General features: G+C 40.0%; 1 protein-coding gene and 1 long non-coding RNA gene across 4 annotated transcripts in view; one reads left to right on the top strand and one right to left on the bottom strand.

The window, feature by feature from the left end:
* The window catches only part of ankrd50 (ankyrin repeat domain 50), a 256,290-nt gene that overhangs the window by 40,288 nt on the left and 191,491 nt on the right, over positions 1–24,511 (top strand). The window contains exons 4-5 of one of the 3 annotated variants that reach the window (XR_009119868.1): positions 508–4,518; positions 5,273–6,883. Coding sequence is in view for 1 of the 3 variants with exons in the window: in XM_058052776.1 (XP_057908759.1) it covers positions 508–4,019 (3,512 nt within the window). In the remaining 2 variants the exon portion in view is untranslated. Of the gene's footprint in view, positions 1–507; positions 6,885–24,511 lie in introns of those variants that run through there. The other 2 variants (XR_009119869.1, XM_058052776.1) reach the window with 2 other exon arrangements.
* The window catches only part of LOC131105174 (uncharacterized), a 128,456-nt gene that overhangs the window by 21,151 nt on the left and 82,794 nt on the right, over positions 1–24,511 (bottom strand). The window lies entirely within an intron of this gene.

Genomic DNA, 24,511 nt, shown 5'->3' with positions numbered 1-24,511 from the left:
GGCCGAGGGTGGAGTCGAACTCGGGTCTTGTAGCTGTGTGGCCTCCGCGCTAACCACTCGACCGCCGTGCAGCCCGGAAAATGTCTTCATTCATTCATTTTCTACTGCTTTTTCCTGACGAGGGTTGCGGGGGGTGCTGGAGCCTATCCCAGGGCGAGAGGCGGGGTACACCCTGGACTGGTCGCCAGCCAGCCAATCACAGGGCACATATAGACAAACAACCATTCACACTCACATTCATACCTATGGACAATTTGGAGTCGCTAATTAACCTAGCATGTTTTCGGAATGCGGGAGGAAACCGGAGTACCCGGAGAAAACCCACGCATGCACGGGGGAGAACATGCAAACTCCACACAGAGATGGCCGAGAGTGGAATTGAACCCTGGTCTCCTAGCTGTGAGGTCTGCGCGCTAACCACTCGACCGCCGTGCCGCCACAGTTTAATGATTATGCATCGTAATCTTCCGATTCATTACTCATCTTGTTGTACTTTTCCTCTCCTAGGGTTCCGAAAGATCAGCCTGGATGATCTACGCAAGGCCTACATCGTCAAGGATGTTCAACAGTACATCCTCCACCGCCTGGACCAGGAGGAGGCCCTGAGACAGCACCTCACCAAGGAGACTGCAGAGATGCTGAACCAACTCCACATCAAAAGCAGCGGATGCTTCCTATACCTGGAACGAGTACTGGACGGCGTGGTGGAGAACTTCATCATGTTGCGCGAGATCCGCGACATCCCCGGAACGCTCAACGGCCTCTACCTTTGGCTCTGCCAGAGACTCTTTGTCAGGAAACAGTTTGCCAAAGTCCAGCCCATTCTCAACGTCATCCTGGCAACTTGCAGGCCGCTCACGGTCAAGGAGCTCTACCACGCAGTTTGGACCAAGAACATGACTCTGACTATGGAAGAGTTCCAGAAAAAGATGGACATTCTGTCCAAGTTGTTGGTGGACGGTTTCGGGAATACTAAAATCCTCTTTCATTACAGTTTTGCCGAGTGGCTCCTCGATGTTAAGCACTGTACGCAAAAGTATCTGTGCAACGCCGCCGAGGGACACAGGATGTTGGCGATGAGTTTCACCTGCCGAGCAAAGCAGCTTAAACCACATCAAGTGCAGGAGTTTGCTCTTCACTTGGTCAATTCCAGTCTCCAGATGGAGCCGTCGAATCTGGCTCTTTGGATGGTCTGGAATGGGACTCCCGCTAAAGACTCTTTGACCACTTCGATACCGAAAGAGCAGGAGGTTTTGCAGCTTCTGGTGAAAGCCGGAGCCCACGTCAACAACGAAGATGACCACGCCTCGTGTATCGTGCAACAGGCGCTAGAACGAGAGGACTCAATTCGGACGTTGCTGGATAACGGGGCGTCGGTGAATCAGTGCGACTCCAGCGGAAGAACGCTACTCTCGAACGCGGCCTACAGCGGAAACCTCGACGTCGTCAACTTGCTGATCTCCAGAGGAGCAAACATGGAGCTGGTGGACAACCACGGACAAACGGCGGTTACCCTTGCCGCGAGACAAGGTCACACCAAAGTGGTCAACTGTCTCATTGGCTGCGAGGCCAACATCAACCACACGGATCACGACGGCTGGACGGCGCTCCGTTCGGCGGCTTGGGGAGGACATTCAGAAGTCGTTTCGGCTCTACTTTACGCCGGCGCCAAAGTGGACTGCGCCGATGCCGACGGCAGGACGGCTTTGAGAGCGGCCGCCTGGGGGGGTCACGAGGATATCGTGTTGAACCTCCTTCAGCACGGCGCCGAGGTCAACAAAGCCGACAATGAGGGAAGAACCGCTCTCATCGCCGCCGCGTACATGGGACACAGAGAGATAGTGGAGCATCTCTTAGATCATGGCGCCGAAGTCAATCATGAAGATGTGGACGGTCGGACCGCCCTTTCGGTGGCGGCGCTCTGCATCCCCGCGAGTAAAGGCCACGCTTCTGTCGTGAGTCTTCTCATCGACAGGGGGGCCGAGGTAGACCACTGCGACAAAGACTGCATGACCCCGCTCCTCGTGGCCGGCTACGAAGGACACGTAGACGTGGTCGATTTACTTCTGGAAGGTGGCGCCGATGTGGATCACACGGACAACAATGGACGCACACCGCTCCTTGCAGCGGCGTCCATGGGGCACGCGTCAGTTGTCAATACGTTGCTGTTCTGGGGCGCCGCCGTCGACAGCATCGACAGCGAGGGAAGGACGGTGCTGAGCATCGCCTCGGCTCAGGGGAACGTGGAGGTGGTGAGGACTCTGCTGGACAGAGGTCTGGATGAGAACCACAGAGACGACGCAGGCTGGACACCGCTGCACATGGCGTCGTTTGAGGGCCACCGGCAAGTTTGCGAAGCGCTCATCGAACAAGGCGCCCGTTGCGTGGAGGTCGATAACGACGGCAGGATACAGTTGATATTAGCCGCGCAAGAAGGACATTACGACTGCGTTCAGATTCTCCTGGACAACAAGTCGTGCATCGACCAGCGAGGCTACGACGGGAGGAACTCTCTCAGGGTGGCTGCACTAGAAGGCCACAGGGACGTCGTCGAACTTCTGCTCAGCCACGGCGCAGACATCGACTACAAAGACGCAGACGGACGCCCGACGTTGTACATCTTGGCACTCGAAAACCAGCTAGCAATGACAGAGTACTTCCTGGAAAACGGCGCCAACGTGGAAGCCTGTGACACCGAGGGGCGAACGGCCCTCCACGTTTCCTGCTGGCAGGGTCACGTGGAAATGGTGAGGCTGCTGATCAACTACCACGCCGACGTGAATGCCAGCGACAACGAGAAACGTTCGGCGCTCCAGTCTGCCGCCTGGCAAGGCCACACCAAAGTTGTGCAGTTTTTGATTGACAACGGGACACGCGTCGATCACACGTGCAACCAAGGCGCAACCGCCTTGGGTATCGCCGCCCAGGAGGGTCACATCGACGTTGTGCAGATACTCCTCGAAAACGGTGCCGACCCTAACCACGCCGACCAATTCGGACGCACTGCAATGAGAGTGGCGGCAAAAGGCGGCCATTCTATGATTATAAAACTCTTGGAAAAATATGGCGCCTCAACGCTTAACGGCGGCAATCCGTCTCCGGTACACACCATGGACGACAAAATGTCTGTGACCGTTAAAATGCAGTCCCTCACCATCAAATCAAGTAGTTCCGGCAGCACCGGCGCGGGAGATCTGCAGTCAGCCGGACGCGGTCTCGCCAACGGACCCGTGCATGCGTTCAGCTCCCCGTCTGAATCCCCCGATTCCACCGTCGATCGACAGAAATCGTCACTCTCAAATAATTCGCTCAAGAGCTCAAAGAACTCCTCCCTGAGAACCACGTCGTCTACAGCCACGGCTCAAACCGTACCCATCGACAGCTTTCACGCTTTGACGTTTACGGAACAAATCCAGCAGCACTCGCTGCCTCGAAGTCGCAGCAGGCAGTCCATCGTCTCGCCTTCGTCCACAACGAAATCAATCGGGCCTCAGCAGCCGCCCTCGCCGTCCAATGACTTTGACTGGTCTCTGTTGAAATCCGGTCTCAAATCCACAAAGGGAACTAAAATCGGAAACGGAACGTCAAACAGCAAAGCCGCAGACAAGAAAAAATCAAATCAGGGTCCGGTTCTTGAGTACGAGATGACGCAATTTGACAAGCGAGTGGCCCTCAATAAATCAGTCGCCAACATCGCGGCAAAGGATCCTCATTGCAAAGTCTTAATCGGAGGATCCATCCAGCACCAGGATCGGAGTCAAGTCCAAGACCAGCTCTTCATCCAGCAGCAGAGCTGCGCTGAGAAGAGGCGTAACGGAATCATGACCAACCCGAATTATCACATACAGGGTAATCAGGTCTTCCTGGGTAGGGTCTCGGTCCCTCGCAGTATCCAGAACAGGGACGTTCTGGAGAACTATCCGGTCGGCGAAACAGAACTAAGCCTTAAACAAACCCTGAAACTGCAAATTGAAGGATCGGATCCTGGGTTTAATTACAAAAAGGAAACTCCGTTATAGTCGGGATATCGGAGAGGGGGACTGGATCGTAAGTCAAAAACCACCATCTTGAATCTAATCAGACTCGAATGAAGAATGTCTACATCTGGACCTGTCAGTCAAACGCTTCCTGTGTGCTGTCTCCAATATCTTGAACGCCGATCGTCATCACAAAACGGGGGCGGGTGGGGGGTGTGCCAAAGGAACTGTTTTCATGTTCTCAAAAACAAAACAAAAACCTGATACTCTGTGCCTACATCTGTTACAGCCTTGTAGTCCTGCAAACGTATGGTTCTAATTTAATATAATATTTAATTCAAATGTATGCACTTTGATTTTTTATTTACTTTGCATCCCATCCTTTAGTTTATCAAGAGTGTGTGAGTGGTTAGCGCGCAGACCTCACAGCTAGGAGACCAGGGTTCAATTCCACCCTGGAGTTTGCATGTTCTCCCTGTACATGCGTGGGTTTTTTCCGGGTACTCCGGTTTCCTCCCACATTCCAAAAAAAACATGCTAGGTTAATTAGCGACTCCAAATTGTCCATAGGTATGAATGTGAGTGTGAATGGTTGTTTGTCTATATGTGCCCTGTGATTGGCTGGCTGGCGACCAGTCCAGGGTGTACCCCGCCTCTCGCCCGAAGACAGCTGGGATAGGCTCCAGCACCCCCCTGCGACCCTCGTGAGGAAAAAGCGGTAGAAAATGAATGAATGAATGAGTTTTCCTCTATTTTGTGTGGAAGTGGTAACTTTTTGGCTTCTTATTTTGTCTTTCCCCACCCGCGGCCATCTCTGTGTGGAGTTTGCATGTTCTCCCCGTGCATGCGTGGGTTTTCTCCGGTTTCCTCCCACATTCCAAAAACATGCTAGGTTAATTAATTAGCGACTCCAAATTGGCCATAGGTATGAACGTGAGTGTGAATGGTTGTTTGTCTATATGTGCCCTGTGATTGGCTGGCCACCAGTCCAGGGTGTACCCCGCCTCTTGCCCGAAGACAGCTGGGATAGGCTCCAGCACCGCCTGCGACCCTTGTGAGGAAAAGCGGTAGAAAATGAATGAATGAATGACGACTTTTTCCTCAATTACTTACAATTTTTTCTTGCGCGGTGAGCAAGTGGTTAGCGCACAGACCTCACAGCTAGGAGACCGGAGTTCAATACCACCCTCGGCCATCTCTGTGTGGAGTTTGCATGTTCTCCCCCCTTGTGCATGCGTGGGTTTTCTCCGGGTACTCCGGTTTCCTCCCACATTCCAAAAAAAAAAACATGCTAGGTTAATTAGCATTACTCCAAATTGTCCATAGGTATGAATGTGAGTGTGAATGGTTGTTTGTCTATAGCAGTAGAAAATGAATGAATGAATTCCCGATTCCTGTGTGGCTACCAAAGTGCTAACTTCTACAGTCAATTGGAATTGAACCCTGGTCTCCTAGCTGTGAGGTCTTCCAAAAAAACATGCTAGGTTAATTAATTAATTGGTGTCTCCAAATTGTCCATAGGTATGAATGTGAGTGTGAATGGTTGTTTGTCTATATGTGCCCTGTGATTGGCTGGCGACCAGTCCAGGGTGTACCCCGCCTCTCGCCTGAAGACAGCTGGGATAGGCTCCAGCACCCCCCGCGACCCTCGTGAGGAAAAGCAGTAGAAAATGAATGAATGAATGAATGAGTGCGTTTGTTTTATTCACACTGACAGCAATGTACCCGCCGGGAGTACGTTGGCACCAATCAGAGGACATACGTTGCCCGTAAATAGCTTGTTTTTTGTTGTTTTTTTTTTTTGCTTCTGTGTGATATGTTTCATAGTCTCGCCGATTTAGTCCAACAGTTTGATATGAGAGCATATTTATTTTTGGAAAAAAAAGCCACTTTTTTTTGTTTGCGTTACGCTCGACCATGGTGCTGTGTTCACAAGTCTTTGAGTGTTTAAGTGTTTGGTCACAAAAGAGAAAAAAAATACATTTTGTCCCCATGGGATTTTTTTTTAAATTTTTTTATGTGTTTATATTTTTGCTTTTGATGCGTGCTTAAGAATATTTAAATATATCCACTGTTTTTTTTTTTGTTTGTTTTTTTTGGTGCTAAAAGATCATGGCTTCTTGTTTGTGGTCACGTTTCACTCAGCGACATCGACTGCTTAGACGGGATTCAACCCCCCCACTACCTTGCTAAAAAGTCAAATCCGTGGGTGTCGTTGTGAGAAGTTAGTCTTAAAACCAAAGTTGGAACAACCGCCCCCACCCCGCCCCCCTCCCCATGGTCCCCGTGTGCTAAGCTGAATGTCAGTCAAAACAGAACCAGAAGTCAAGACATCTGGTTCTCGTCACATTTGCAGTCATATTTTTTTTTTTTGCGTCACGCTAACACAGTGAGCTAGTTTCCGGGGAGGGGGGGGTTAGAAAGTACAGTCGGGCGAGCTCGGAGGAACGCCGTGAACACATAGGCGGTCTTCTTCTTTAGCGTGTGCTCGGACTGTAAATACGCTCACGATGTCACGATGCGTACATTCTGACTTTCATTTCAAAACAATTCCTGTCTCATATGGAAAGGGATTTTTCTGATGTATATTATAATTAAAAAAAATGCTTAATAAACATATTTGCTTTACTGCTGGAAAACAAACTGATGTCTCGTTTATGTTTGTTATATAATAGACACGGATGGTATGTAAACAAAGGGTACATATACGGTAGAAATACTAAGTGCAGTACATGTACGGTAAATATGCTGAAAAAGTTTATTAAGTATATTTTGAGAAAAACACATATAGTTTATTGCCATATTATTTTATAGATTTTATTCTCATAATGTAACTTTTCCCCAAGCAAAATTGTCAAAAAAAATGTTTTTTTTTCTCTCAAAACAACTTTTTTCTTTAATAATTCAACTTTATTCCGCTAACATTTTATTTTTCCTCATAATATGAAGTTATTTTTGCATCACATTTTCTCAGAGTACAATTCAAATTTATTTGATTAAAATGACTGCAGATTTTTACATTTTTGCTGTTTTTTTAAATTATTTTTTTAATTTATCAATGTTTTTTTGTCTCAAAACAACTTTTTAAAATGTGACTTTTCTCTTTAATGTTTCAACTTTATTCTGCTAAAATTTTATGTTTCCTCATAATATTAAAATTTATTCTATTAAAAAAAGATTTTTCAATTTTTGCTGTTTTTTTTTTTGCTTAGAATGTGCTGCGAGCCGCACATGGCCCCCTTTTTTTGTTTCTGACTTTTTAAAAAGTGACTTTTCTCTTTAATATTGCAACTTTATTCTGCTAAAATTTTATTTTTCCTCATAATACAAAGTTATTTTCTTTTATCACATTTTCTCATTAGAGTACAATTCAAATTTATTCGATTAAAATGACTGCAGATTTTTCAATTTTTGCTGTTTTTTTATTATTTTTTTTTATTTATTATCAATGTCACTCCAGCCCCATGGTTATTTTGCTGAAACTTTATTCTTGTAAATTTTCTCCTCATAATGTTAGTTTATTGCCATAATATTTTGTAGATTTTATTCTAATAATATAACTTTTCCCCAAGCAAAATTGTATTTTTTTGTCTCTCAAAACAACTTTTTTAAAATGTGACTTTTCTCTTTAATATTTCAACTTTATTCTGCTAAAATTTTATTTTTCCTCATAATATGAAGTTATTTTTCTCATGAGAGTACGATTAAAATTTATTCTATTAAAATGACCGCAGATTTTTCAATTTTTGCTGGGGTTTTTTTTGTTAGAATTTGCTGTTTTTAAAAAGTGACTTTTCTCTTTAATATTTCAACTTTATTATGCTAAAATAATAATAAAATAATAATACAAATTATTATTTTCGATCACATTTCTCATTAGAGTACGATTAAAATTTATTCTATTAAAATGACTGCCGATTTTTCAATTTTTGCTGTTTTTTTTTTTTTTTTTGTTAGAATGTGCCGCGAGCCGCACATGCCCCCCTGGCCGCACTTTGGAGAACTGTAGGGATGTCAGAAAATCAACTTTCTTGTAAATTTTCTCCTCATAATGTTAGTTTAGTACCGTAATATTTTATAGATTTTATTCTCATTTTTTGTCAACTTTTCTCCGAGCAAAATTGTCCAAAAATGGCTTTATATGAAAACTTTTTAAAATGACTTTTCTCTATAATATTTCAACTTTATTTTGCAAAAAAAAAATTTGTTTTTTTAATTTAATTTTTTTTTTAATGATTTTTTTACCCCATTTTTGCTAGGTTTTTTGTTAGAATGTGCAGTAAGCCGCACATGGCCCGCAGGCCGCACTTTGGAGAGCCATAGGGATGTCAGAAAATCAACTTTCTTGTAAATTTTCTCCTCATAATGTTAGTTTAGTACCGTAATATTTTATAGATTTTATTCTCATTTTTTTTGTCAACTTTTCTCCGAGCAAAATTGTCCAAAAATGGCTTTATAGAAAAACTTTTTAAATGACTTTTCTCTATAATATTTCAACTTTATTCTGCAAAAAAAAAAATTATTTAATTTTTTTTTTTTGATTTTTTTTTTCCATTTTTGCTAGGTTTTTTGTTAGAATGTGCAGTAAGCCGCACATGGCCCGCAGGCTGCACTTTGGAGAGCCATAGGGATGTCAGAAAATAAACTTTCTTGTAAATTTTCTCCTCATAATGTTAGTTTAGTACCGTAATATTTTATAGATTTTATTCTCTTTTTTTGTCAACTTTTCTCCAAGCAAAATTGTCCAAAAATGTTAACTTTTTTTTGTTTCTCAAAACAACTTTTTAAAATGACTTTTCTCTTGAATATTTCAACTTTATTCTGCAAAAAAAAAAAAAAAAATTATTTTATTTTATTTATTTTTTTCCCATTTTTGCTAGGTTTGTTTGTTAGAATGTGGATGTCAGAAAATCAATTTTCTTGACAAGATTTCTTGTTAAAAAAAAAAATCATTCATTTCATGGCACTAGGTGTGAAATAATAAATGAGGTAAATTAATTACAAAATAAATAAAGACACCCTGATGCAAACGACATCCAACCCTAATTGGGTAAGAAGTGGAAAAAAAGGCGTAGACGATACAAGATAGTAGCGGTGGAAGGTGATGATATCTCCTCGCTGACCATGGATCCTTTCCTCGGAAAGGAAGTATACGTCGCGTAGCAGCAAGCATGACAAACGACTTATGTGATGTCATCCAAACAAATATGTCCGCTATTTGACATGCTACATGGTTTACGTAGCTCACGTTAGCTTCCCTGATATTTCATACTACAAACACACATTTTTTTTTTTGGCTTCTCTTCTTCATTTTTTTTTATGCACGGTAAAAATGTACTGCAGTGTTGGGCCGTGCCAGAACACAGCGGAGGTGCAACAACAGCCAAGTGTGCCAAACGCTACATCGCTATACCGCCTCCCTGCTATCTCCCCGGTACACTAAGTTCATGATGGGAAGAAGCCAAAGAAAAAGCAAAACACTCATAATGCTGTGCTAACATCACTCTCACATTTTAACATAAGCATCATGCTGGGCTAGCCGATTTGCTAACTCCATGATGGACGTTTACACGAGGGGGGGAGGAGGGGGGGGGGGTAACCTAATTTGGAGTGAAGGAGGACTGCTAAATGCTAATTCCTGATGCCGCTTCGATGTAAAACAGTATGTTTACTACGGGAAAAAAGATGGCTGCTAAGCTTGCGATGTTAGTGTTGCAACGAGCATGCAACACTGATGCAAACACTGCCCCCCCCCCTTTACTGGGGGGCCACAAAGGATGAATTCTTGACATTCTTTGTGTCCGTCCCGTGCACGTCATCATCTGTGTGCAGCGTTGCGTGCGTGCGACACGTTTGGCTAGCTACCAAGGTGATATCGATTAGCTGAGGAATGATGGAAGCAGCAACTGAAGCTTTGCGGTGAAAACGAAGCAGAGTAAAAAATGTTAATTAATTGATGATTCAGCTTTTATTCTTTCATTTACAGGAAGTCCTCCATTTACCAAACGCGTATATCAGTATGCTTTTTTTTTTTTTTTTTTTTTACTTTTGCTTCAGTCAAGGTCGGCTTTTAGAGTGGAATTTGACACGAGGTCAACTTGCGAAGCACTTCCTGTGTGCCGCGCATTAAAAAAAAAAAAAAAAAAAAACACCCTCTTGCCTTGACGCACGGCCATGAGAAGACGAAAATAGAAGCGCTGAGTTCGGAACGTGCAATTATATTGTTTACTGCCGTGGATCTTTCAAAGCAGACCACAGAAATCCCATTTAAGATGCAGGAGGGCTGCCTTTTTACTTACTGCACAACTCTTGCTGCGGTTAACTTCTTTTTACACTTCAACACTTAAAGTTGCTGAGGAATGAAGCCATGAATTATTGTCGCTTCGTTAATAGATGGAGCTAATGGAAATGTGACACAGGTCGGCTAGGCAGTGCTATCTATGTAAAATGAAATAATAACATAATAATACTACAATAATAACATAGAAATAATAACATGCTCACATGTTAGCGTACTTAGCATAGCATACTAGCATACTTGCACATCGCAAACAGCAGAAGGAAAGTGTCCGTCTACGTCTATAACTGCGTGGAAACAGTTAAAATACTCACTGTATAAGGACAGTGCAAGGTATTCATCAATTGCTAACAGTTAGCATGCTAGCACTATTTGCTCGACACACAACATACGGCTCACGACATATCACGACACAATTATCTATGTACATTTATACCTGTGAAAACAACTAAAAAAGCCAACACACTAATTGTTAGCATGCTAGCTATGATAACATGCTAACTATTGGCTAATACAATTAGCTTAACTCACAACAAACGGCTCAGGGGATCATGACAATTATCTATGTACATTTATACCTGTGAAAACAGCTAAAAAGGCCAACACACTAATTGTTAGCATGCTAGCTATGATAACATGCTAAGTATTGGCTAATACAATTAGCTTAACTCACAACAAACGGCTCAGGGGATCATGACACAATTATCTATGTGCATTTATACCTGTGAAAACAGCTAAAAGGCCAACACGCTAACTGTTAGCATACTAAAAATGATAACACGCTATTAGCTTGTACAATTAGCTTAACAAACAACTGCAGAGGGGATCACAACATAATTATCTATGTACATTTATACCTGTGAAAACAGCTAAAAAGGCAAACACACTAACTGTTAGCATGCTTGCCATGATAACATGCTAACTATTGGCTAATACAATTAGCATAACACACAACAAACGGTGGAGGGGATCACTAAACAAGGCCCTGTACATTTATACCTGTGAAAACAGCTAAAACGACAACACGCTAATTGTTACCATGCTAGAAATGATAACGCGCTATTAGCTTGTACAATTAGCTTAACACACAACAAACAGTGGAGGGGATCACTAAACAAGGCCCTGTACATTTATACCTGTGAAAACAGCTAAAAGGCCAACACACTAATTGTTAGCATGCTAGCTATGATAACATGCTAACTATTAGCTTGTACAATTAGCTTAACACACAACAAACAGCAGGGGGATTATGACGCAACTATCTACGTACATTTATACCTGTGAAAACAGCTAAAAGGCCAACACACTAATTGTTAGCATGCTAACTATTGGCTAATACAATTAGCTTAACACACAACAAACGGTGGAGGGGATCACCACACAAGGCCCTGTACATTTATACCTGTGAAAACAGCTAAAAGGCCAACATGCTAATTGTTAGCATGCTAGCTATGATAACATGCTAACTATTAGCTTGTACAATTAGCTTAACACACAACAAACAGCAGGGGGGATTATGATGCAACTATCTATGTACATTTATACCTGTGAAAACAGCTAAAAGGCCAACACATTAATTGTTAGCATGCTAGAAATGATAACACGCTATTAGCTTGTACAATTAGCTTAACAAACAACTGCAGAGGGGATCACAGCACAATTACCCATGTACATTTATACCTGTGAAAACAGCTAAAAAGGCAAACACACTAACTGTTAGCATGCTAGCTATGATAACATGCTAACTATTGGCTAATACAATTAGCTTAACACACAACAAACAGCAGAGGGGATCACGACACAATTATCTATGTACATTTATACCTGTGAAAACAGCTAAAAGGCCAACACACTAATTGTTAGCATGCTAAAAATGATAATACGCTATTAGCTTATACAATTAGCTTAACACACAACAAACAGCAGAGGGGATCATGACACATTTATCTATGTACATTTATACCTGTGAAAACAGCTAAAAGGCCAACACACCAACTGTTAGCATGCTAGAAATGATAACACGCTATTAGCTTGTACAATTAGCTTAACAAACAACTGCAGAGGGGATCACAGCACAATTACCCATGTACATTCATACCTGTGAAAACAGCTAAAAAGGCAAACACACTAACTGTTAGCATGCTAGCTATGATAACATGCTAACTATTGGCTAATACAATTAGCTTAACACACAACAAACAGCAGAGGGGATCACGACACAATTATCTATGTACATTTATACCTGTGAAAACAGCTAAAAGGCCAACACTAACTGTTAGCATGCTAAAATAGATAACATGCTATTAGCTTGTACAATTTGCTTAACACAACAAACAGCAGAGGGCATCATGACACAATTATCTATGTACATTTATACCTGTGAAAACAGCTAAAAGGCTAACACTAACTGTTAGCATGCTAAAAATGACAACATGATGTTAGCTTGTACTATTAGCTTAACACAACAAACAGCAGAGTGGATCATGACACAATTATCTATGTACATTTATACCTGTGAAAACAGCTAAATGCTATGGTTAGCATGCTATGCTATGATAACACGCTAACTATTGGCTAGTACAATTAGCTTAACTCACAAGGCCCTGCACATTTATACCTGTGAAAACAGTTAAAAGGCCAACGGTTAGCATGCTAGCAATGCTAACACGGCAACTATTAGCAGCGATTAAGTGCTAACATGCAAACTGCTAGCATGCTGGAAATACCCCCCCAACCCCTCTTTTGTATGTCTATCATTTTTCTATGATGATTTTTCTTTTATTCCTGCTGCTCTACTGACACCCCCCCCCCTTTTTTTGGTGGTTCGATCCATATGGAATCTGTCTCTTCTTTTCCATCCTTTGTTGTCCCTTCCTCCCTCGTCCTCCTTCTTTCTGTCAGGCAGACCTCAACACGACTGCTGGGGAGTTCAACCCAGGACAACACACACACTTTCATTGAATCAAAGTGGTGGGTGTGACGGAGCCCGGGGACGGATGGAGAAAAGTGAAGAAGAAGAAGAAGAAGAAGAAGAAACAAAGATCCTGTGTGTGTTGCAGTGATGCAGGAGCAGAATTATTCACACCACTTTAGCGTCACATGACGTCACATGTCACATGACGTCACATGACGTCAAACATTTGGATTGGCTATGAATGTTCAGAAACACCAAAGCTGTTGAAGACCAACACGATGACCAACTCCTACGTGATGGAGAAGATCCAATCCAATCAAATCCTCAACTTTCACACTTAAATAAAACTAAAATAAATAAAACTAAAATTAAATTGGAATAAAGTTTTCATGTTTCAACCATTCTAACATATAAAAACCTTAAGGTGGATATTTTTTGTGCTCATTTTTCACACCTTTGTGTCTGCGTTGTGGACTCCTATGGAGCAGCTCCACACAATAACCACCACAGAAAGCTTAGATCTTCCAGAATCTGCACCTATTCCAGCTCTATTTCTGTAGATTCCATGAAAAGTCCCGCCTTCATTCTTATTCTTTTCACAATTTCCATTCATCAAGTAAATAATGAGACGTAGAATAGAGATAGCCGAGATAGCCGGACCATGAACGCATCACGTGGAAAAGTTAGTCTATTTCCGTGGGACGGGAACGCGAGTGCGGTGCCGTCGTGAAGGAGCTTGTATCCACAACAAGGGCACGGGTGGAGAAGGAGGAGGAGAAGGAGGAGCAGATGCGGTTGCTGGCACGATTCCCCCCCCCCCCCGTTTGGACACTCCAGCGACTTCCATGACATCACGTCCAGATGCTCCTCAGCTTCAAAGTCACGACTGTGGAACTTTGAGTGCTCGTTAGCCATCTTGGTTGGGAATGATGTGGGGAGGAGCTTCCCAAATGAGAGAGTTAGCAGGGGGGGGGGGTGCGGCAAAAAAAAGCCCCCACAGCTGCGAGGGGGCATAATGGGGGGCTGATTAGATGAATGGATGCGTCTAATCAGAAGGTGGAAAATGGAGATCCTCGTGACATTTCTTCGGAAGACGTGTGATAATAATTATTATACTTTTACAATTTTGGCAAAATTTGTGGGTGGGGGGTGGGGGGGTCTAAAGTGGCACAAAAACTTCACAAGCTCAAGTGTCATAAAATAAAATAAACGTTAATGACGTTAAAGTGAATGATATGCGTTTATGAGCACCAAATAGGCTTCTCTACACATCTTAAAATGATCTGTCTGAAAATATATTTCTATATTCATATTATATTATATTATATATTATAAAATATTTAAAAATTATTATAAAAATATACAAAATGTAAAATATATAAAAATTATAATATTACAATGGCAGGTGGCAACGTCTGAAAATATGATATTTCTATATTCATATTGTATTATATTATACACTATAAAATATTTAAAAATTATTATAAAAATATATAAAATATATAACAATTATAATATATTGTATTGTATTACAATGGCAGGTGGCAATGTCTAAAAATATGATATTTCTATATTCATATTATATATTATAAAATATTAAAAAATTATTATAAAAATATATAAAATATATAAAAATTACAATATATTATATTATATTACAATGACAGGTGGCAACGTCTGAAAATATGACATTTCTATATTCATATTATATATTATAATATATTTAAAAATTATTATATAAAATATAAAAAGTATATATTATATTATATTACAATGGCAGGTGGCAATGTCTGAAAATATGATATTTCTATATTCATATACTATATTATATATTATAATATATTTAAAAAATATTATAAAAATATAATATATTAAAATATATAAATTATTAATTTTTATTAAATATATATAATAATATATATAATATCTACAAATTATAATATAGTATATTACATATTATATCTATATTCAATATTATATTAATGGAAGTAGGACGGCCACTAGAAGAGCAGGCTGATGCTACAAAGACAAACAAGCTTCTGGGCGTGGCCCCTCCATTCATCCCTTAAAGACAATGCTACAGTGAAGGGGGGGGGGGTGTTGGTGTGTATGATGGGGGGAGGGGGGGGGGCTCCCAGGTGCAGCCATCATCGGTTAAGCAGCATGGCGGTTAATGGCGTTCCCCGATCAATCGCCGCCCAGGCGGGGGGCCCAGGCACCTGTATACATATTTCATGACTACCGGCAGACGCTGCCTATCACCTTCTTACCCCCCCCAAGAACAACCCTGACACTCAACCAATAACCATCCCCCCCACCCCAACACTGGACCCCCAACCCCCAGCCCCCAACCACCTCCCAGGCATGGATGAAAGGGAGGCTTGACTTGTTACGCGGGGCACGGGAAGATGGGCTTCACCTCGACTCCCCCCCCCCCCCAAGCCTTCTTGTCTTTGTGTGCAGCAGCAGCAGGGGGGGGGGGGGGGGGTTATGTAGTGCAGTAATACATGATTTAATTACTAATTAAATCATTATAATTATATAAATACTATTATATAAAATTATATAAAAATATTTTATTTTTATATAATTTGTTAAAATATTTTATATTAAAATTTTTTAAATATTTTATATAAAAATATTAGGAATATTATATATTATTTAAAAATATTAATAATATAAAATATATACTGAAAATACTGTATATTCTTGTACTTTATTTTAAATAACTGTTAAAAAAAAGAGTGAAAGGTTTGGCGTTCCAAGGTGGACGGCAAAAACGGGAAAAAATTCCCGGGTTGAAAGACGTGCAGGGAAATCAAGCTAATAGCGTGTCGCTGATTGGAGGCCAAATAGCAGGTATTTTTCCTGCCAAACGCCGCGCGTCTGCATCCATCCCTTCGTCCTGTTTCCATGGCGACAACCAGAGCTGGCCACAAGGGAGCGGAACAACCAAGATGCCGCCGCGCTTATCTCCGCCCCCCCCCAACCCCCCTTCCATCATCACCTCCCCGGGCGCGTAGCGTCACGTCTTTTGACCTACGCCGACACCCGTCGAACACGACAACCTTCAAAGCACCATCACTTGCGTCCGACATCCATGGCCGCCTTCGCCACAACATCACAACACTTCGAAATTCATGCTACAACGTTTTTTTTCCAAAATATACATTTAAGCTAATTTTCTACCTAAATTTATCATCTTCAAGCATAAAAAAAACAGCTAAATGAATTTAAATGCTAATATCAAATATGCTGTAATGATGTAGTATTCCACTCTGGTCACCAGGTGTCAGTATTGTTACACTCATGAGACAACAACCACCACAGGAAGTACTGCACAGAACCGGAAGTACAAAAAAGTCTGTATTATGTCTACTCTATCGAGTAATAGGAGTGTAAAGGCGACTATAGGGGTGTTAGTTAAAATTTAGAGGGCTCTAATAATGTTAAAAAAGCATTCAGAAGGCCGTAAAAAGGTTTTTTAAGTCACTCGACAAACATGGAAGATAAAACATTGCTGTCAAAAATACAAATTTTCCGATTCTAAGTATCGTGGAAGGAAGCTTCGAGAAATTCGAAACTCGATTCCATTTACCGACTCGTGACAGAGGTCTCATGGTTCACCCGCTGACGTAAATCGGGTACTCACGTCACTGGAATGACATGTTGCCGCCTTGTTTACTTTTTAAAATCTCGATGAGTAAGTGAACGAGTCAACAGATACGAGTACTCGTGAGTCCCGATTCAGTGAACCCCTTCTGAGGTATGAACGAACGGTTCGAGAGTCGCATATCTCTCCTCCAAAAAGTATGTCACAGCCGCTCGAGAAATGTCGGCGCTGTGTTTGGAATACTGCGTGCTGATCTTTAAACTGGCAAAGCTTGCAAAACCAGACGAGGCGTTCAATGTCTGCAAAGCCTTACACTGAAAAAGACTGGAAAAAGAATGTCGGCAAAATGTCGGGAAAAACAAACACGCTTGCTAATATAAATGATATACGGGTATGTTAGCGTATAGGGGTGTAAGACAATATCGTTTCGGCGATATATCGCGATACTGTATCGATATTAAAAAGTATGATATGGATATTTTTAGGCATTTATCATAGACTGTATATGGTATTTATTCAAGTGCAGACACGGCAAAGGTTCATTTATGATTTTAATTTAGGTTAGGGTTAGATCGTTAGGTGGCAGCACAAAATTAACCAACATTTTTTTTTTGACAAAATTGAAAAAAAATTAAATAAATTGAAAAAACACAAGGCTGAAGTGTGGACACATTTTGGATTTCTACAAAAAGTAGGGTGTGCAGAAATTGACAAAAAAAATTGACAAAAAATTTACAAATTTGACAAATTTACAAAAAAAATTTGACGAAAAAATTTGACGAAAAAATTTGACAAAAAATTTGACGAAAAAAAATTGACAAAAAAATTGACAAAAAAATTACAAAATTGACAAATTTACAAAAAAAAATTGACGAAAAAAATTTGACGAAAAAATTTTGACAAAAGCCGTTTCATGTGTCGTGTTTCCGGAATAAAGTATTCAAAAAACACGACAAATCTGCGAGTCCACTTAGCGAGTCACCATGAGTACCTCCCGCTAGCAAGCAATGCTAAAGTCCTTTTGTATACTACAAAAGTAGTACTGTGATATTGCAGGTATTTTGTTTTTCAAAATTGATATCACTATTTTATTAAATAATGCTTATTTCCAGCATCCTTAAAGGACTTTTTACTGATGTTAGTTACTTTGTTCAAAATACAAAAATACTCTTCTGATGGTGGATAAGTCTGGGATTTTTTTTAGACATAATTGAATTTATTTGTTTATGTTTTTTTTTTTTTGTAAATTTAAAGTTGGATGTTAAAACTTTATTTATCCAAATGCTAAACTTTAAGTTTTTACAAAGGAAAGTTTGTGATACAGCATAACATACTGTTCGAAATGGAATAAAAATATGTTTAGTTAGTGCATATTGCTGGTGTAATTAAATTTTTCCAGGAAATAATCTTTAATTACAAGAAAAAAAAAAAAGAAAAAAAAATATCGCCTTGTTAACAGTATCGTGATTTATTGTGATATATCGTATCACCAGATCCTTGCCAATACACACCCCAATACAAGAGGATATAATGAAGTACAGCCTATGATGATGAGTGACAGCTCGTCAGGTCTGACAGATGACATTTAGTTACAAAGTAGGACAACCGATAGCAAATATTATGTTTACAAACTCAACGTCCGAACAATAAAAGCTAAGTGGAGACAAGTGCAGACAAATGTACTGCTGTTGACATAGCCTGTGTGTGTGTGTGTGTGTGTGTGTGTGTGTGTGTGTGTGTGTGTGTGTGTGTGTGTGTGTGTGTCCCAGGAAAGGAATGGTGGGAAAATGTGGTGTTTATCCCTCATCCAGACAAAAAGTGTCAACAGCTGCGAGGCTAAGCGTTTAGCATGCATGCACGGCACACACAGCTGGAAGGCGCACGAGTGCTTTATAAACCGCGTTTGTCGTCGCTTTTCATTGGGAATTGGATCATAAATTATACGAGATTACAGTCGTATATTCAGACCCGACATTTTGAGTGTTCAACTCAATTTTATTAAAAAAAAAACAACAACACGGGGCTGCACGGCGGTCGAGTGGTTAGCGCGCGGACCTCACAGCTAGGAGACCAAACCCTTAGCGACTCCAAATTACCAACAACAATAACCAGCAACTCACTTTTATTAAGTAATTTACATTTTTATTTTATTATTTTTTATATACTGTAATATTTAATATTTTATATATTATATAAATATATGAATAAATTATATACAATATTTTTTGTATTTTTTAAATATTTTTTAAATATTTTTTAAATATTTTTTAAATATTTTTTAAATATTTAAATTATTTTTTTTATTTTTGTTATACTTTCATCAGGTCAGGGGTGTCCAAAGTGCGGCCATTTAGGGAAAAAGTCATAATTTTATGAAATAATGTGATATTATGTGTGTATATTATGATGCCCTGTGATTGGCTGGCCACCAGTCCAGGGTGTACCCCGCCTCTCACCCAAAGACAGCTGGGATAGGCTCCAGCACCCCCGCGACCCTCGTGAGGAAAAAGCGGTAGAAAATGAATGAATGAATGAATTTTATTATTTTTTATATATTGTAATATTTAATATTTTTATATATTATATCAATAAATTATATACAATATTTTATATTTTTTATATTATTTATTTTATTATTTTTTTTATACTTTTGTTAGGTCAGGGGTGTCCAAAGTGCGGCTCGGTGGCCTTTTAGGGAGAACAACTGCCTGGCAATGCTAATATTTAGCGGCCTTCAGCACGTAGGTTCTATATGGAGGAGTGCGTTCAACGATACAAACGTATTTCGAGCGTTGCTTTGGTCATCATCTCGCCGCTGCCCCCCCAAAACCAGAGTGTCTCATTCTCTTGTCAGGGGCCGCAGCGTACCCTTCAGCGCTCACGATAGCGGATTGACTCATGTCATCCAAGTCGTCTCGCCGTACTTAAGCGGAGCTCCGCCTCCCAGCTAGCTAACACTTGTCATGAACCCAAGGTGAACGCGGGGACGTGACGGAGAAATTAAAGCGGCAGGAAGATGGAGATGCGGCGTGAAATGAAAGAAAAGGAGGAATTAAACCATGGGCTTTTTGAAGCGGAGGCTCGCTGTGCGTCTGGCTTCTGTTTTATGAGTGATGACATCCCGGAAAATACGAGCAAGGCATTGCTGACGGATAAAATCCCTCAATAGCAACATAGCGTGTTGACTCAAGAAATAAAAATGGATTATGTTTTTTACTATAAGCCTGCCAATACATAAGCACCGCATCATATTTATGTTTTATTATATTTTATATCTTATCTAATCTGGGCTAAAAACACTACAAACCGACTCTTTTCAAGTTAGCGAACGCAGCGAAAAACGTTAAACATTTCATATGTTTGGTCTTCATGGATTCTTAGCTAAGAAGCGTATAGCTTAGTGGTTTTTTTGGTGGTCACATGATCACCAGATCCTGTAAAACGGGCGAATCAGAGCCGTGACAGGAGATCCGGCATTTTTCCACCTTGGCCTTTCACGCAGGAGTAAGCCTAGCCAAGGTACTGTCGGAACGCCGGCATCCTGAAATTCTGTTATGTACTCAATTTTTTTTATATAAAATTTATTTTTTATTTTAACTTCATGCTAGTAAAATTAATGAATAATTATATAAAATATAAATAATATTAATATAAATAATATTAATATTATTTATAAATATAAATAATAATAAATAATATATAAATAATATTGTTTTTTTTTGCAGATTTTTTTTTTGTTCAATTTTTTTGTGTACTGCCCCCGGGCCGCCCTTTGGACACCCACGATGTAGCACTACCTATGATGACGATATAGCTCTCAATTTGGATGAAAAACTGATTACATTTTATAGGGCGATCAGGAAAACCGTTTGGATCCAGGAATTTCATTAAGGAATCTTTAACATTGCAACATTTTCGGAATTTTCGGTTGAAATGACAAGCTTATTCCTTGTTTTTGTTTGTTTTTCATATTACAACTCAAATATTTTTTATTTATTTATAAATTTTATTTTTTATTTCAACTTCATGCTAGTAAAATTAATTAATAATTATATAAAATATGAATAATATTAATATAATATATAATACTAATAACAATATATTAATATTATTTATAAATATAAATAATAATAAATAATATATAAATAATATTACATTGTTTTTGCAGAATTGTTTTTTTTTTTTACACTCAATTTTTTGTATACTGCCACAAATAGCCCCCGGGCCGCCCTTTGGACACCCCTGATGTAGCATTACCTATGATGACGACATAGCCCTTTATTCTTGTCCCTTAACCCTAGCTCTCCGAGTGCTTGTCTAGCTAGCTATGTGATGATAGCAACATCTGCTATCAAAGTACTTGGTATTGTATTGTATTGTAGTACTACTAAGCCCCCCCGACCCCCGATGTTCAAAGCCCGTGTTGCACAACCAGAACAACCCAAAAGCAAAAGTACCAAGCTGCATTCAGTATCCTAAAACTTCCATAGCAACATCCGTGTTGTCTCCATCTCAGATTTCCAAGAATTCCACTCATCCTCACTATTAAAAAAAAAAAAGCCTACAGGGAATAACTCGGACAAAGTCTACAGAGGCTGTGTTTTTTTTCCCAGAACTGGATCTACTAATAAACTGGACAAGGAATCCTGTTTTGGATCAGCATCAGCCGCTCCAGATGTCTGCTTGTCCAGGACCGGGAATGACAACAGTGAGTCTTTCCCATGGAATGCCGAACATGACAAATCACCACTCCAACAGGGACCTTGACTCCGTGGAATGATGAGATTAAAAAACGTTTACGGTCCTACAGGTGGCTTCCTGCCCGGCACAGGGAAAACATTCAATGGATGGACATGATGGAAAATCGGTTATGGTTATTGTCGGAAAAATTAATAATCACAGTATTATAATAATTATTGTAAAAAAATATTGTTCAAATCGCAAATATGGAAATGTTATTTTTTTACTAGTCACTATCGGCCGGCCATTTTTGAAGATTTTGACTGATTTTTTTTTTTTGACTGATTTTTTTTTTCAAATATTACGACTCAAATAAAAAAAAATAATAAATAAAATAAATAAATAAATAAATAATAATAATAAATAATTTCAACTTCATGCTAGTAAAATTATTTGTCATGATAATATTACATTTTGCAACATTTTCGGTTTGACAAGCTTATTCCTTGTTTTTGTTTTTCATATTACAACTCAAATTTTTTTTTATTTATAAATTTTATTTTTATTTCAACTTCATGCTAGTAAAATTATTTGTCATGATAATATTACATTCAGAATATTTGCAGATTTTTTTTGTTTTTACTCAATTTTTTGTGTACTGCCACAAATAGCCCCCGTGCCGCCCTTTGAACACCCCTGATTAGCATTAGCATATTACCTATGATGACAACATAGCCTTTTATTCTTGTCACTTATACAGAAATACAAGCGAAATAGTGCAATCATCCGTCTATACATATACAACATACTATGCAGTACTACTATGAATACTACACAGTACTATACTATGAATGCTAAAATGATTAGCATTTATTTTTGGTGACTTCTCGATGAAGGATTTCCCTTCGCGGCGAATGAGCCAAAGTCAATCATCATCCAAAGCGTCGCTTTAAGTGTTGTTGATTTTTTTTTTTTTAATAAAGTTCAATTTCCAAAGGTCTTTAAAGCGGCCCCCGTCAAAGACAACAAGTGAGCGTTTTGATGAAGGTCAACGTCATCGCCGAGTGCTCTCATCCATCACGGGTGTCGAAATCCCGCCGGCGGCGCTCCCTCATTATCGCAACGTGCCATTTTAAAGACACAATTATCCGCCGTACACAAAGGTTACGCAGACAAAGTCGCTTTTGTCTCGTTTGCGTTCTCCCTTTTGACCCGCAATTAATATCTCATGTGCTGCCAGACGATAGCGAAACGACGCACGAGTGCTGCCAAGGATGGGAAAAGGGGGGCGATGGAGAGCACCGACGAAGCAACGAGGAGAAGAAGAAGCTTTCGTGTGTCACTCGTTAAGCCCGGGGAACGCTTGGGGGGGGCGTCTCGGCAGGCGTTGGGGGGGGTGGACAATCCACTCGCGGCTGATGGAGGACGGAGACGTGGAGTTGCTGCTGCCACCTAGCTGGAGGCTTGTGCATCATTCGAGCGTGAACGCCGCCGCGCACACAGGCAACGCATGGGGACTCGAACTGAACGTTCCCCTCCACCCCCCCACCAACCCCCCCGGCTTTCGTTTCGAGGACAAGTTTGAAGGAGATTGGATCACGGTGGTCTACATCCACCACAAGAATCTTCTCACAAGGCCTCGGAAGACCTGACTATGAACATGCCATTGCTGATGATCTGAGGCTAACGCTACTAATGTGCTCCAGGCACCGTTTTAAGACGTGTAGTGAAGCCTGGGGCGGGGCCATCTAGCTCGAAGCAGGTCAGAGATGGTATCCACATCATTTTCCCTTCAAGATGTCATGAAAGGCAAACGCAAACATGAAAAGCTACAGAGTTTGAGCGCCTTTTCTCTCAAAAGCAAAGCAAACAAAGGAGGGAGATGTCTCTCTTGCTGGGTGTGCATAAAGACATATGGTATTAAGGTTCCAAGATGATTTAAAAAAAGTCAATTTTGCATAATAAGTCACCATAAACATGGTCAAATTTGTCTAGAAATAAAAGGTTTAAAAGTGCTTCTTTCAAAAGCAAAGCAAACTAAGGAGAGAGATGCCAGATTTGGTCACGTTTGGTGCTAATACACACGTCATAAAATTCCAAAATGACTAAAAAGTCACCATAAACATGGTCAAATTTGTCTAGAAATAAAACATTTAAAAGTGCTTCTTTCAAAAGCAAAGCAAACAAGTGAGGGAGATGCCAGATTTGATTATGTTTGGTGCTAATACACACGTAAGGTTCCAACATAACTAAAAAGTCATTTTTGCATAATAAGTCACCATAAACATGGTCAAATTTGTCTAGAAATAAAAAGTTTAAAAGTGCTTCTTTCAAAAGCAAAGCAAACAAAGGAGGGCAATGATAGAGATGGGTGTTCATGGATACATATTAAAGTTCCAACATCATTAAAAAGTCACTTTTGCTTAATAAACGACCTTTAACGTGGAAAATTTGGAAATGTAAAGTTTAAAAATGCTTCTCTCAAAAATAAAGCAAACAAGGGAGATGCCAGATTTCTTCACGTTTTGCGTTCATAGACATTTGTTAGAACATCATTAAAAAGTCACTTTTGCATAATTTGCATAACAGGGTACCTTTGACGTAAAAAAATTGGAAATGAAAAGTTTAAAACTGCTTCTTTTAAAAGTAAAGCAAACAAGGGAGTGAGATGCCAGATTACTTCTTGTTTTGCGTTCAAAATAAGCATTTTTAAACTTTTCATTTCTAAATTCTCCATGTTAAAGGTCGTTTACTATGCAAAAGTGACATTTTAATGATCTAACATGTCTATGAATGCAAAAACACGACAAAATCTGCCATCTCTCCCTTGTTTGCTTTACTTTTGAGAGAAGCATTTTTAAACTTTTCACTTCCAAATTTTCAATGTTAAAGATGGTCTATTATGCAAAAGTAACTTTTTAATGATGATCTAACAAATTTCTATGAACGCAAAACCTGATCAAATCTGGCATCTCTCTCCCTTGTTTGCTTCATTTTTGAGAGAAGCATTTTTAAACTTTACATTTCCA

The sequence above is a fragment of the Doryrhamphus excisus genome, chromosome 2 (assembly GCF_030265055.1).
Source record: "Doryrhamphus excisus isolate RoL2022-K1 chromosome 2, RoL_Dexc_1.0, whole genome shotgun sequence".
Taxonomy (NCBI): Eukaryota; Metazoa; Chordata; class Actinopteri; order Syngnathiformes; family Syngnathidae; genus Doryrhamphus; species Doryrhamphus excisus.
The sequence above is the reverse complement of the archived record's forward strand: the minus strand, read 5'-3'. Positions and strand labels throughout refer to the sequence as shown.